The sequence below is a fragment of the Hyperolius riggenbachi genome, chromosome 11 (assembly GCF_040937935.1).
Source record: "Hyperolius riggenbachi isolate aHypRig1 chromosome 11, aHypRig1.pri, whole genome shotgun sequence".
Lineage (NCBI taxonomy): Eukaryota > Metazoa > Chordata > Amphibia > Anura > Hyperoliidae > Hyperolius > Hyperolius riggenbachi.
The window spans coordinates 47,665,236-47,680,563 of NC_090656.1; the positions used below are offsets into that span (position 1 = coordinate 47,665,236).

The following is a 15,328-nucleotide window of genomic DNA, read 5'->3' on the forward strand; positions in this document are numbered from 1 at the left end:
GTTAATTTTAAATGTAATATAATGTATTTATTTAATTAAAAAAAATGTATGTGGGTGTAGTTTTACTATTTGGCCACAAGATGGCCACAGGCAAAAAGTCCTGGAAGCGAACTATCTTGATTCCAAGAAGCATTAGGAGAACGGGAAACTTTTTTTCTGCAGAAAGACCGCAGCCTCTGATAAGAGGTCGTCTGTTTTTCTGCCGGGGTCATAGATCAAAGAAGGAGAACTAAATGCCCATTCATTAAACTCGGGGATAACAGCAGGCGGCAGGAGCACTTGTGGGAGCCGCTGCAGCAGCACAGTATCTGGACGGATATATGCTTCCAGAAAGACTTAAGTGGTTAAACCAAAATTAGTTACTGAGCTCCGCTATAGCCATAATTCACATAACGACCTATAGCGGCACCCAAATCACTGGCCCAGCGTTGTGCCGAAAATGATGAAACTGAAAACCATGCATCACTTTTGACATAGAAATCTAGGCTGAAAAGAAACGCCCAGGAGGTTAAGCACAGCAAGAAAAGAATATAAAACATAACAAGACTCAGCTAATGTCACTTGAAGGCAAATTAAAGTGGTCATACATCTCGAAATTTTGGACAGATGGTCGACTGACCAAGACAGAACTTTCTTTGAGCAAATCGGATCAGAGAGATCTGTAGGCCACCATAAACCACAGGCTTATTCACAATCAATTTCAGCATGATATCTTTTGGGAATTGGCCTAGTGACAAGTTAGAGCTAGAGAGGTGAGGCGGGAGCGTATGAATCCAGAGGCAAGCTAATGGTGCCGACCTTCTCTGCACTAGGCCGGGGTCAAAGCTTGAGGAAGGTACAATGTGTGACTTACTACATTTTCCTCACTGTCCACCCATACTGTCAGCCTGCCCTTCCCCCGTATCCTCAATGTGTGCACAATCTATGCCTGCGGCATCACATTCTACTCCCCAGCGCCCTCACACTCTTCCCCCCCGCACCCTCAACACTGTGTACCTCAGTGCCCTCAACACAATGCTCCCCCCCTAGAGCTCACACTCTGCCCCCCCACCGGGCCGCCCCCCTCCCGTGCCCTTACTCTGCCCCCCCAGCGTCCTCACACTATGCTCCACCAGTGCCCTCACACTCTGCCCCCCCCCCCCCCCCCAGAGCTCACACTCTGCCCCCGGGCACCCTCACATTTCCTTTTCACAAACGGATCATCAGGGGCTCTGTATGGCAGATATTGTGGTGAACTATGGTTCTGACATCACACTATGGGAGCTTTGTTGCATTGTGGGAAATAGGTGTTTACAGCTGTTTCCAACTACCAAAAAAGCAAGCAGCATCTCCTACCCCTGACATCACCTGCCAGCAATAAAAATGTCACCATGTGATAAATGTCAGAATGTAAATCAGGGAGAGGAAATATTTTACAATGGGCAAACACTGGCTAAATCATTTATACATAATTATTGTAAAAATGAAGCAATTTTTTATTACATTAATTTCACTGGAGTTCCTCATTAACATAATTAGGCATAGTCCTAACACATCTGCAAACAATATTAGGCAGAGTCTAAAAGGGATGTTGCCAACCTTACTGAAAGGCAGGGGAATTAAAATGGGATCTTTGCCTACCAAAAGGAGGATGCTGCCCATCTAAAAGACAGCTAGTGCCTACCTACAGAGGTACACTGTCTACCTATAGGGGAACAATGACCACCTAGTAGGGACTCTGCTCTGCACAGCTAAAAGGGGCATTAGAAATCTAACAGGGACAATAGCTATTCTAAAGGGAACACTTCTTAACCTGCTGAGCGGTCTGGACGAGCTCAGCTCGTCCAACACCGCCAGAGGCTGCCGCTCAGGCCCTGCTGGGCCGATTTCAATGAAATAAAAAGCAGCACACGCAGCCGGCACTTTGCCAGCCGCGTGTGGTGCCTGATCGCCACTGCAGCGCGGCGATCCGCCGCGTGCAGCGGCGAAAGAGGGTCCCCCCAGCCGCCCGAGCCCAGCGTAGCCGGAACAAACAGTTCCGGCCAGCGCTAAGGGCTGGATCGGAGGCGGCTGACGTCAGGACGTCGGCTGACGTCCATGACGTCACTCCGCTCGTCGCTATGGCGACGAGGTAAGCGAAACACGGAAGGCTGCTTATTGCGGCCTTCCGTGTTACTTCTGGCCGCCGGAGGCGATCGGAAGAACGCCTCCGGAGCGCCCTCTAGTGGGCTTTCATGCAGCCAACTTTCAGTTGGCTGCATGGAATAGTTTTTTTTTAATTTAAAAAAAACCCTCCCGCAGCCACCCTGGCGATTTAATCAGAACGCCAGGGTGGTTAATTAAAGCAGGACACTGCCTACCTTAACTGCTTTGGGACCAAGAGGCTCTGTCCCTCAGAGAACCAGGGCCTTTTTTTTATTATTCACTTCTTGATCACTGTGAATGACTCGCAGTGATCAGGGAATCCGGAGTCAGTGGATTGGGGTCCTGACTGAGCTATTTTGTGCCAGTGGCAATGTGCGATCACGTCCTGTATGTGTGATCTGGTGGCGTTCAAACTACGCCGCAAAGGACACTTGAACTGAAAGGGATATGGAGGCTGCCATATTTATTTCCTTTTAAAGAATACAAGTTGCCAGGCTATCCTACTGATCCTCTGCCTCTATGCCACTAATACTTTTAGCCATAGACCCTGAACAAGCATACCGCAGATTAGGAGTCTCTGACATGATTGTCAGATCTTACAAGATTGGCTGCATGCTTGTTTTTTGGTGTGATTCAGACACTACTGCAACCAAATAGACCAGCAGGGCTGCCAGGCAACTAGTATTATTTAAAGAGTAACTGTCAGACATAAAATTCATAATCAATGCTCTATTAAAACTGTTAAGTAAAAAAGATACTAGCAAGGCAATTCTAAAGTTTAAAATCAACTCACTGTTTTTTCCCAATAGATTATTAGTCCCCAGGCTCTTGTCGTATGCTGGCCGCAAAAGAGAAGTTGTAATGCATGCTGATTCAGCCTGATAGGCTGAAGCCTCTGTCCCTCACCTGTGCTCTTCTCTGATTGGCCGCCAGTTTAGCTGCTTGCAGCTGCTAGGGCGCAGAGAGGGGGGCCAGAATCTGTCCTCCGTCACTGATCTCGGCCCCCCTCCTGCTGTGTGCCTCTCTCTGCACTCCTGCCGCATTCCCCCCTCGCCCCGCATCCCTCCTGACATCTCCTCTCCTCCCCGCACTAAAGCTCAGCGAAGCGGGGAGGAATAAAAGCAGTGCACACAGACTCACCTCCATATGGTTACACGCGCTGGAGTTCCCCTCTATCCACTCTGTACTACTGCCAGCGGTACTGCAGAGTGTATAGACGGAAACTCCAACGCGTGGAACCATATGGAGGGGAGTCTGTGCGCACTGCTTTTATTCCTCCCCGCTTCGCTGAGTAATAGTGTGGGTAGGAGAGGAAAGGAGATGCAGGGCGAGGGGGATGCCGAAGCCTGTGGGACCCAAGATGGCCCCTGCCATGGACAGATTTCTGTCCATTTCCCAATATAAAATACACAGCAATCAAAACGTGTACAGGGAAATACATCTCTAAAGCAAGTACAGCAAGTAAGTAACTGCTTAAATATGTGGTTTTTTTCTCTGGCATAGTATGGCGGATAGTTGTTCTTTAAGAGAACAAATTATTATTTGATGTGCAACTTGACTAATCGGTAATTGTTTTTGTCAAGAGGTTCCTCAAAAACATCTCAGAGTCAGCAAGGGTGCCTTGATCTGGAAAAGTTTGAGAACCACTGTTTTAGACCAGAGTTTACCAACCTTGTCCTCAAGGCCCACCAACAGTACGTTTTGCAGAAAACCACAAACATACACAGGTGAGGCAATTAGTGTCTCACCAGAGCTGATTAACCAGCCGGGCGGTATGGACGAGCTCAGCTCGTCCATCACCGCCGGAGGCTGCCGCTCAGGCCCTGCTGGGCCGATTTTAGTGAAATAAAAAGCAGCACACGCAGCCGGCACTTTGCCAGCCGCGTGTGCTGCCTGATCGCCGCCGCTCTGCGGCGATCCGCCGCGAGCAGCGGCGAAAAAGGTTCCCCCTAGCCGCCTGAGCCCAGCGTAGCCGGAACAAAAAGTTCCGGCCAGCGCTAAGGGCTGGATCGGAGGCGGCTGACGTCAGGACGTCGGCTGACGTCCATGACGTCACTCCGCTCGTCGCTATGGCGACGATGTAAGCAAAACAAGGAAGGCCGCTCATTGCGGCCTTCCTTGTTTATTCTGGGCGCCGGAGGCGATCGGAAGAACGCCTCCGGAGCGCCCTCTAGTGGGCTTTCATGCAGCCAACTTTCAGTTGGCTGCATGAAATACTTTTTTTTTTATTTAAAAAAAATCCTCCCGCAGCTGCCCTGGCGATCTTAATAGAACGCCAGGGTGGTTAACTACCTCTGTGGATTTCCACAAAACATGCAGTGTTGATGGGCCTTGAAGACAGGGTTGGGGAACACGGTTTTAGACCATATATGAAATTTGAAATTCATACCACTTTAAGTTTAACAAATTGTGAATGTTTTTTCATTTAACGATACCAAGATCAATAAAGCAATATACACGCATAATCCATCCAAAAATTGTACTGGTACTGGTGTGTGTGAACTTCATTATATAAAGCTAACGAGTTTACCCATCCCTGTTCTCAGCACTTTACAATTATTCTGCCTGCTCTCCCTAGTCATCCCTCTCCAATCCTTAGCATTGCAGGGCTAATGTTATCAGCATTCCAGGAAACACAGAGTACCTACCCAGATCAATGAAAATGGGAATCTAGCCCAACAGAAATATTCCACCTGGAATTCTGTAGACACCTCCTCCAGGTCCATCAGAGTACCTCAAACAATGCCTGCTGAGCTGGGTAGATTCCCATTACTGCTTGAGATACAGAAGAGAGTGCTGTCCTACTGGGCCCACCTACAGAGCAGCAGCCCTGACTCACCCAACTACAAAGCCATGTTGCACTATCAAGACCAAGAACATTCATGTGCCCTGAAATAAGTGGTCAAAGCTATGCTCCCTGCAAAACAAGATCCACTGGTCCTAACAAGAGCCCAAACCAACCACAGCAAAGAGGACTATGTAGATAAACGCAGGAGTGAAATAAAACGGTCACTAATGCTAAATATATACCAGTCCCTACAGAGAGAATATCAAATGACCCCATACCTGGAAAATCTCCAAAGCTCTCAAGAGAGGCAAATCCTGAGTGCCTACAGACCAATTGCTCAAAACCTTGAAAATCAGGTCTGGGAGACACAGACAGATATCCAACACTGTGAGCAGAAGACCATTGAGAATGAGAATCACTTCCTGCTGCACTGCCCCAAATATACTGCAACCAGGGAAACCTTCTTTAAAAAATTGATGGAACCATTTCCAGACTTTCATACATAATGAGAGAAAACTCTACACTCTACTAGAAGAGGAATCCACAGTGACAATCGGTGCACACCATGTCACAGCATGCCACAGATATAGGAAGAATGAATGAGTATGTAAACCTAAAAATGTCCACATATTGCTCACCCACTGTACCCTTACCCCACCCCCTTCCATGTCCCCTATTTACCGTTACTTTGACAATGCCTGTATCAATCGTGGTTATGCGAATAAAGCTTTTTTTTTATTATTTAAATTAATTTGTATTTAATAAGAAGCCTTGATCATAAAGGACTACTGTGGTGAAAAAAAATATATACATATACGCTGAACACTTGAAAGCCTGCCTAGTCCACATGCCACCCACATTGCAGCTGGGCTGTACCACTGCTGTCCAGGGAGGATGCAATTAAAAAAAAAATTATTATTATAGTATTTCGGTTGACACTGGTGGTCTAGGCAAACACAGACTAGGGTGATAAGTTTTTTTTTCTACAATAAACCATTGTTAATGTGACAAACTGAGAAATGGATGGGAACTGTTGAATGGGAACCGTTGTATTCTGCTTTAAAGAGAAACTCCGACCAAGAATTGAAGATTTTTTTTTTACAATAAACCGTTAACCACTTGAGGACCGTAGGCTTTACCCCCCTTAAGGACCAGACCCTGCAGCTTTCACGGTTTATTGCTCGCTCATACAACGTACCACCTAAATGAATTCTATTTGATTGCTGCTGCGGTTTTTACTTTTTATTATATTCATCAAAAAAGACATGAATTTTGTCAAAAAAATGATTTTTTTAACTTTCTGTGCTGACATTTTTCAAATAAAGTAAAATTTCGTACACTGAAAGGAAATGTGGGCAACTTGGCACTCAGTACTCCTAGGGAGGGGTATGCAGGCCCGCGTAAGCACCCGGCACCCAGGCAATCTTCGCCCCTCAGCACCCCTGTACTGCAGCTGTGATGTAAGCAAAGGACGTGCAACCGGTGTCTTGCAAAGAAAGCAGTCAGCACAAATTCAGTACATCAAAAGTAGACCGGGCAACTGTCCCTTTAAACGTTTAATTATCTTCATGCCACATATTATACATCCATTAAACAAGTTAAGGAATAATCAAACCTGACGATGCTGGTGCTGGGGTGTATAGGGATCGGGTGACCAGGGATAGTGAAAGGACGGCACTACAGCCGTTTCGCGCCCGCCTGGCGCTTGTTCACGTGCTTGTCCTTGTCCAAAACAGCGCCGCGCGGCTTCCTGTATGACGTCCGGGAGCCGCGCCCCCTGCGCTTGTGATTGGACAAAGGAGCTGTGTCTGGAAGGTCGGGGGTGAAGGGGCGGGGGAAGCGCCAGCCAGCGGCGATGTGATACTGAGAGCTGCATACGCTTGACAAGCAAGCGTATGTGACATAGCGTGCCACAAACTGTGGACATAAGTGATGTTTGCATGTAGCATCCCTCATTGTGCTATAAATAGTGAAATGAAAAACATTTGAAACAACATTGTGTACCATAATGTGAAGTGACACACATTGTGAAAGTATACATATTCGTATGGACTAACTAGTGCATGACTAACACTGTGCATAGTGAAACAAATACAAACGCATACTACCTTTACTCTATAACATGTGGCACAAATGGAATATACAGGTTGCAGCACTCACAGGGCATGGCTTATTTCCATTTAATTATTAATCACATAAAATAATACATCTAGTTATATGATCCCATCTTTATTGATTAAGATTTTAAGAAGACCCCCATTAAAAAACACCCCAAGAAGAAACCCTCCTGAGGAACTGGGGGAAATCTACGTTCCTTAAGAGACCCACAGGGGTAACAATACCTCTTAAAACCATTTTCTAATGCCACCACTGTCTCCAATAGGGACATAAACACATACATCAAGAATGCAGGTGCGAATGCACCCAGACCAAATCGAGAACAGAAATAAGTGAGGAAGAATAACGTGCAGGAGGGCAGGGTACCGACAAAAATAGCCACCCAGAGCCACGAAATCAGTGCCAACCACCAAGGAGGGGGTCCACCGAGGGAAGGGCGAGCACAGTCACAAAGAACATGGCCGAGATTCCAAGATGGAATGCACAACTGTCCCTTAAGGTGCGTGCAGTACTCCCCCCCCCCCCTTTTTTTTTCCCTCCTCCCCCTCCCCTTCAGTAGAGGTGGGCACCAGGACGTGGTGCCCACCTCTACTGTTTTTTTTTTTTTTTTACACACAATTGTCCATTTACAGAGATATTTCTCCCACTCAGCATGGGCATGTGTAAAATTACACCCCAAAACACATTATACTACGTCTCCTGAGTACGGCGATACCACATGTGGCACTTTTTTGCACCCTAACTGCGCTAAGGGGCCCAAAGTCCAATGAGTACCTTTAGGATTTCACAGGTCATTTTGAGAAATTTCGTTTCAAGACTACTCCTCACGTTTTAGGGCCCCTAAAATGCCAGGGCAGTATAGGAACCCCACTAATGACCCCATTTTAGAAAGAAGACACCCCAAGGTATTCCGTTAGGAGTATGGTGAGTTCATAGAAGATTTTATTTTTTGTCACAAGTTAGTGGAAATTGATTTTAATTGTTTTTTTTCACAAAGTGTCATTTTCCGCTAACTTGTGACAAAAAATAAAATCTTCTATGAACTCACCATACTCCTAACGGAATACCTTTGGGTGTCTTCTTTCTAGAATGGGGTCATTTGTGGGGTTCCTATACTGCCCTGGCATTTTAGGGGCCCTAAACCGTGAAGAGTAGTCTTGAAACCAAATGTCGCAAAATGACCTGTGAAATCCTAAAGGTACTCGTTGGACTTTGGGCCCCTTAGCGCACTTAGGGTGTAAAAAAAGTGTCACGCATGTGGTACCGCCGTACTCAGGAGAAGTAGTATAATGTGTTTTGGGGTGTATTTTTACACATACCCATGCTGGGTGGGAGAAATATCTCTGTAAATGACAATTGTTTGATTTTTTTTACACACAATTGTCCATTTACAGAGAGATTTCTCCCACCCAGCATGGGTATGTGTAAAAATACACCCCAAAACACATTATACTACTTCTCCTGAGTACGGCGATACCACATGTGACACTTTTTTGCAGCCTAGGTGCGCTAAGGGGCCCAACGTCCTATTCACAGGTCATTTTGAGGCATTTGTTTTCTAGACTACTCCTCACGGTTTAGGGCCACTAAAATGCCAGGGCAGTATAGGAACCCCACAAGTGACCCCATTTCAGAAAGAAGAAACCCCAAGGTATTCCGTTAGGTGTATGGTGAGTTCATAGAAGATTTTATTTTTTGTCACAAGTTAGTGAAAAATGACACTTTGTGAAAAAAAACAATAAAAATCAATTTCAGCTAACTTTTGACAAAAAATAAAATCTTCTATGAACTCGTCATACCCTTACAGAATACCTTGAGGTGTCTTTTCTAAAATGGGGTCACTTGTGGGGTTCCTATACCGCCCTGACATTTTACGGGCCCAAAACCGTGAGTAGTCTGGAAACCAAATGTCTCAAAATGACTGTTCAGGGGTATAAGCATCTGCAAATTTTGATGACAGGTGGTCTATGAGGGGGCGAATTTGGTGGAACCGGTCATAAGCAGGGTGGCCTTTTAGATGACAGGTTGTATTGGGCCTGATCTGATGGATAGGAGTGCTAGGGGGGTGACAGGAGGTGATTGATGGGTGTCTCAGGGGGTGATTAGAGGGGAAAATAGATACAATCAATGCACTGAGGAGGTGATCGGAAGGGGGTCTGAGGGCTTGGCCGAGTGATCAGGAGCCCACACGGGGCAAATTAGGGCCTGATCTGATGGGTAGGTGTGCTATGGGGTGACAGGTGGTGACAGGAGGTGATTGATGGGTGTCTCAAGGTGTGATTAGAGGGGGGAATAGATGCAAGCAATGCACTGGCGAGGTGATCGGGGCTGGGGTCTGAGTGAGTTCTGAGGGTGTGGGCGGGTGATTGAGTGCCCTAGGGGCAGATAGGGGTCTAATCTGATGGGTAGCAGTGACAGGGGGTGATTGATGGGTAATTAGTGGGTGTTTAGGGTAGAGAACAGATGTAAACAATGCACTTGGGAGGTGATCTGACGTCGGATCTGCAGGCGATCTATTGGTGTGGGTGGGTGATCAGATTGCCCGCAAGGGGCAGGTTAGGGGCTGATTGATGGGTGGCAGTGACAGAGGGTGATTGATGGGTGATTGATAGGTGATTGACAGGTGATCAGTGGGTTATTACAGGGGTGGGTAGAGGCATACAGTACACGGGAGGGGGGGGTGATCAGGAGGGAGCAGGGGGAAGTTTAGGGAATAAAAAAAAAATAGTATCGACAGATAGTGACAGGGAGTGATTGATGGGTGATTAGGGGGGTGATTGGGTGCAAACAGGGGTCTGAGGGGTGGGCGGGGGGGGGGTCTGAGGGGTGCTGTGGGCCATCAGGTGGCGGGGGGGGGGAATCAGTGTGCTTGGGTGCAGACTAGGGTGGCTGCAGCCTGCCCTGGTGGTCCCTTGGACACACTAGGACCACCAGGGCAGGAGGCAGCCTGTATAATAGGCTTTGTATACATTACAAAGCCTATTATACGCAATGATCGGCGGAGATTTCTATTCCTCCGCCCGCCGGCGCTGCTAAGTAGCCGGCGAGCTGGAGGCTAAATCCCCGGCCATCGATCCCCGGCGGAGGATCGCGTCACGGATGACGCGATCGCTCCGCCCATGCCCATATAAGGCGGTCTTTGCGGGATCCACTTTCCAGCCGCCCCTGTACAGTGGGCGGTCGGCAAGTGGTTAATATCACAATGTCTTGTTAATGGGATGAACTGAGAAATGGATGGGAACTGTTGGATGGGAACCATTGTATTCTGCTTTAAAGAGAAACTCCGACCAAGAATTGAACTTTATCCCAATCAGTAGCTGATACCCCCTTTTAAATGAGAAATATATTGCTTTTCACAAACAGACCATCAGGGTGGGCGCTGTATAACTGATATTGTGGTGAAACCCCTCCCACAAAGAAATTCTGAGTACGTACTCTTGGCAATTTCCTGTCTGTGAACCTTGCTGCATTGTGGGAAATAGCGGTTTACAGCTGTTTCCAACTGCCAAAAAAATATGCAGCAGAGTCAGGAATCAGGAATTTATAAGATTTTACAATGGGCAAACACTGACTAATCATGCAAAACCGATCTAGACTCAACCAGTCGACAAGCCGGGAGATTCTCCACAATTTTCACATTTATTTGCAGCGGTTATATAGCACATACAAAAAGCACGACGTTTCGGGCGTGGTGCCCTTTATCAAGTGCTTGATAAAGGGCACCACGCCCGAAACGTCGTGCTTTTTCTATGTGCTATATAACCGCTGCAAATAAATGTGAAAATTGTGGAGAATCTCCCGGCTTGTCGACTGGTTGAGTCTAGATCGGTTTTGCATGATTGGACTTTTACATTTGAGTTTGATGGACCCTCTTTCCGATCAGTGACTCCCAGCAGAAGAGGTGTTTGTCCGAGGCCTGCAGGTTATGTACTTCAGTGGTGTACAAACACTGCCTAAATCATTTATACATGATTATTGTAAAAATGAAGCACTTTATTACATTATTTTCACTGGAGTTCCTCTTTAATTCACATTTCTGAAACCCAGAGGACTCCACTTGTGAAACATTTACTAATAATATTGTCTCTTACCAATCCCGGCGTTGGCTCCAGTAATGATGATCACCTTCCCGGAAAGATCACAGCCCTGCAGAATATCCATAGCAGTGGTGTTCCCATCGTACTTTTGCCTGGCATTTGCCTTCCCTGGCTGATCTTCAACAGTGAAGGCAAGTCTTGGATCCAGGTAAGTAGTCCTTTTATTTAAATGGCTGTGGGAAAGAAATTGCACATAAGTGGTATTTCAAGTTATCTAGTGTATGTATGCATGTATGCATGTATGCATGCATGCATGCATGCATGCATGCATGTATGTATGTATGTATGTATGTATGTATGTATGTATGTATACACACATACATACATACATACATACACACACACACACATATATACATATATACACATACACACACACACACACACACACACACACACACACACACACACACACACACACACACACACACACACACACACACACACACACACACACACAGATTGGTAAGGGCTCGTTTCCATTTGCAGCGCAGAGCCACGCGGCAGATGACTCCCTGGGGGGGTGGCACTTGCGATCCCCTTCATTGTATTGAATAGTATCGGGGGCGCAATCACCCCAAAAATGCAGGCAACCATGCACTGCGATTCAGTGGTGAATTTCAGCGCATGTATGGAAAAATCAGACAGCGCTAGCTGAAAGCGCGCATATGGAAACGAGCCCTTATATTTAGTTCACATTTAAATCACCAGTGCAAGCGCTGAGCGCTTTTTCCGGCTATTACAGAGCGATTTGCGATTTTATTTAGTGCTTTTGTAAGCGCTTTTGTGTGGCGATTCGCATTTTTTTTTCTGCAGTCAATCTGGAAGTGAACTCTTTGACCTGGAACTTGGAATCTCGATGTTATTTTCATATACCTTGCATTGAAGTGCAAACGCTCAGGAAATGGTGCAGGACCCACGTTTGCAATAGGAAAGAAAGCTCATCGTTCACGTGAGAACACTTACATGTAAAATCATTGCTCAAGTGCTTTTAGGGCCCATTCACACTTGAAAATGCACTTAGCACTAGAGCTGGCCCGAACCTCCGATTTAAAGTTCACTTCTGCAAAAGGTTCGGTTCGCGAACTTCTGCGAACCGCAATAGACTTCAATGGGGATGCGAACTTTGAAAACTAGAAACATTTATGCTGGCCACAAAAGTGATGGAAAAGATGTTTCAAACACCTTGAAACACCTGAGTTTTTTCAGTGACTACAAGAGGGGAAAAAAATTTCAAAAAGACCTTATAGTTTTTTAGAAAATTGATTTTAAAGATCTCCTTCTGACCGTGGGAAAATTAAACTCCCACCAACTTTAGCAGTTAATAGCAAAGCCCCTTTAAGAGCTAGAAACACCAAAATTGCTGGGAATTTTAAGTGTAATAGTGGGAACAAGAGAAAAAACATTTTTTCAAAAAGACCTTATAGTGTCTGAGAAAATCGATTTTAAAATTTCAATGTAAAAAGAGTCGATACATAAAAAAAAAAAGAACCGATTCATTAAAAAGAACCAAGATGATTCATAAACCGTCAGGCTGCATTTCCACTTGTGCGGTGCGAAAAAAATTTGCATGTGGATGCGAATTTCGCATGCGGGTCTATGCGAATTTTCATGCGAATTCGCATGGATGATGATGTATGCTAATTTAACCATGGCAGTGCTGGTGTGCTTTTCCATTGTTTCTATGCGAATTCGCATGAAAATTCACATACACAAACCTCATGCGAATTTCCTATTAAATACATTGTATGCGATTCGCATAGCGGTATGCGGTATGCGAATTCTGATGGCTCTGCCATGCGAATTTTTTCTGCACAGAAAAACGCAAAGGAATCTTGACAAGTGGAAACAGTCCCATTCACTTGTATTGCTATGCGAATTTGCATGCGAAAAACGCATGCAAATTCGCGATAGTGGAAATGGGCCCTCAGTATAGCAGAGAATGCGTCCTGGCTAGGTGAGGGTGACAGGTGAAGGCAGGTTGGGAGAGACAGCAGGAGCCGGCAGCTATGCGTCCCAAAGGACGCATTCTCTGCTATGTGGGGGGCGTCGGAGAGCTTCAAACAACTTAATTGAAGATCGCAACATAAGAGGATACATTGTTCGTTGGATCGTTTACCAAGGATATTGGCGTGGGAATTTTTTTTTTAAGGTACAGGTAAGTATTTATGGTTAATTTAGAATAATAAAATACTTTTCTCGTGGTTGTGTTTTTATTTCATTTAACCCTTTGTGAAAATGGGTAAGGGGTACTTTGCACCCCTATACTCATTTCTCCTGGCAGGGGGGTGGGCATCTGGGGTCCCCTTCTTAAAGGGGACTCCCAGATGCCACCATGAACCCCCCCAGGGGGTAGTCGCCCCCACCTCCTCCTGGGGCACCGGAGGTGGGGAAGAGCCCCTTGTCCATGGATTGGACAAGGGCTCCGGGGGGGGGGAGGGGAAGGCTTGGCCGCCCCTCCCCCCCGGAGTCCCCCCCCCCATACCATGGACCATGCTGGCTGGTATAGCTCAGGGTGCGAAGTCCCAGTCGGCCGGGGCTCCGCATTCTGGCTATCCCAGCCTGCATGGGGGACAAGGGGTTACAGAGGCTCGGGAGGGGGGACCCCACGCCATTTTTTTTCAGTTTTCCCACACACAGCACATAAAAATAATTTAAAAAAAAATAAAAAAAATGTTTTTAAAGGACTTCCGAGGCCACAAATGTGAAAAAAGTTAAATACCTTTTCATAATCCAAATCCATGGAGGACGCCATCCGCGCCCTCCCGTTCATTCCGCCATGGCTCCCGCAGTAATACCGGCCCCGACCCCTCTGAACTGGTCGGGTTCTCATTCCCCCCTCAATATGGCCGCCACAGATTGCTGCGGCGGCGCAGTCCGCATAGACACGATTGCGGCTGCGCAGCTCTAGGACCTCCTCCCAATGCGTCCGATGTATGCATGCATATTGATGATACGGCGGGAGGAGGCCCTAAAGCTTCGCAGCCGCAATCGCACCTATGTGGACTGCACAGCCACGGCAATCTGTGGCGGCCATATTGAGGGGGGGAATGAGAACCCAACCCGTTCGGAGGGGTCGGGAATGAAGGGGAGGGTATTTAAAGTGAACCTCCAGACTAAAAATCGACTCAGCAGCACTGAAAAGGCCTGGTGTTTCTTTAACAGTTTCATGGCATCAGAACTTTGTTTCTCTTATACAAGCCTCATTTTTAGCTGCACAGAAGAAAATTGCCCGGGCATTTTTCCCCTGATGCTGTGCAAAGCATGATGGGATTTCTGATGTTGTTGTTCTCGTTCTGCTGTTTTGGTGCAATTTTTTTTTTTTTTTTTTTTTTTTTTTACATTTTGAATTTGACATTTGAAGCCTTGCGCATGCAGCTGGGAGGGGTTATCAGGACACAGGACAGTTGGAACTGTGTCTTATGCTCCCTGTCACCTCCTTTCAACCAAAAAGATGGCTGCCACCATGACAAAGATGGCAGCCCCCATGAATCACAAACATTACATTACCTCTATTATGAGCAGCCACAAAATTTCAGGCTTTGTAGGGAGTTTAATGGGGCTCAGGGCTGTTGAGTTTCAGGCCCTTACCTTACCGTTCGGCAGAAACCTGCGCTTTTGTACCCTCAAAACCTAGGCCCCAATGAAAGCCTATGGGAGAATTTAGCATTTTTGCACCACCGTAACTCTGGTTTGCAGAGATTTAGGGAACCCAACATTGTAGTGCAAGTACAACAATATGCCTTCTACCTGCATGAGACATGTCGTGAGATTCAGACTTTGTTAACGGCCATGGCTGCGATTTATGTTTGTCAGAATCTCCACCATTAACATTGCCCAAATAAACAGGTTTTTGTGACCCTAGGCCAGGCATGGGCAAACTTGGCCCTCCAGCTGTTACAGAACTACAATGGTAGAAAATTTGCCACTGCTGAGCCATCGCCCTTTGAAAAAATGTGAGATTTTGGAAAGTGATATAGGAGGCCCAATGAAAGCCTATGGGGGAATTTAGCATTTTTGCAACGCCGTAACTCTGGTTTGCAGAGATTTAGAGAACCCAACATTGGAGTGCAAATACAACAATATGCCTTCTACCTGCATGAGACGTCGTGAGATACAGACTTTGCCAACGGCCATGGCTGCGACTTATGTTCGTCAGAATCCCCACCATTACCATTTCCCAAATAAACAGGTTTTTGTG

At 46.4% G+C, this 15,328-nt stretch overlaps 1 protein-coding gene and 1 long non-coding RNA gene across 11 annotated transcripts in view; one reads left to right on the top strand and one right to left on the bottom strand.

The window, feature by feature from the left end:
- LOC137537641 (uncharacterized) overlaps nucleotides 1-5,625 on the top strand; it is a 47,276-nt gene extending 41,651 nt beyond the window's left edge. The window contains exon 3 of the long non-coding RNA XR_011024638.1: nucleotides 4,724-5,625. This is a non-coding gene — a long non-coding RNA (uncharacterized lncRNA). The remainder of the gene's footprint in view (nucleotides 1-4,723) is intronic.
- The window catches only part of WWOX (WW domain containing oxidoreductase), a 1,347,942-nt gene that overhangs the window by 1,264,527 nt on the left and 68,087 nt on the right, over nucleotides 1-15,328 (bottom strand). For all 10 annotated transcript variants that reach the window (XR_011024636.1, XM_068259546.1, XM_068259545.1 and 7 more), the window contains exon 5: nucleotides 11,122-11,300. Coding sequence is in view for 9 of the 10 variants with exons in the window: in XM_068259546.1 (XP_068115647.1) it covers nucleotides 11,122-11,300 (179 nt within the window). In the remaining variant the exon portion in view is untranslated. The remainder of the gene's footprint in view (nucleotides 1-11,121; nucleotides 11,301-15,328) is intronic.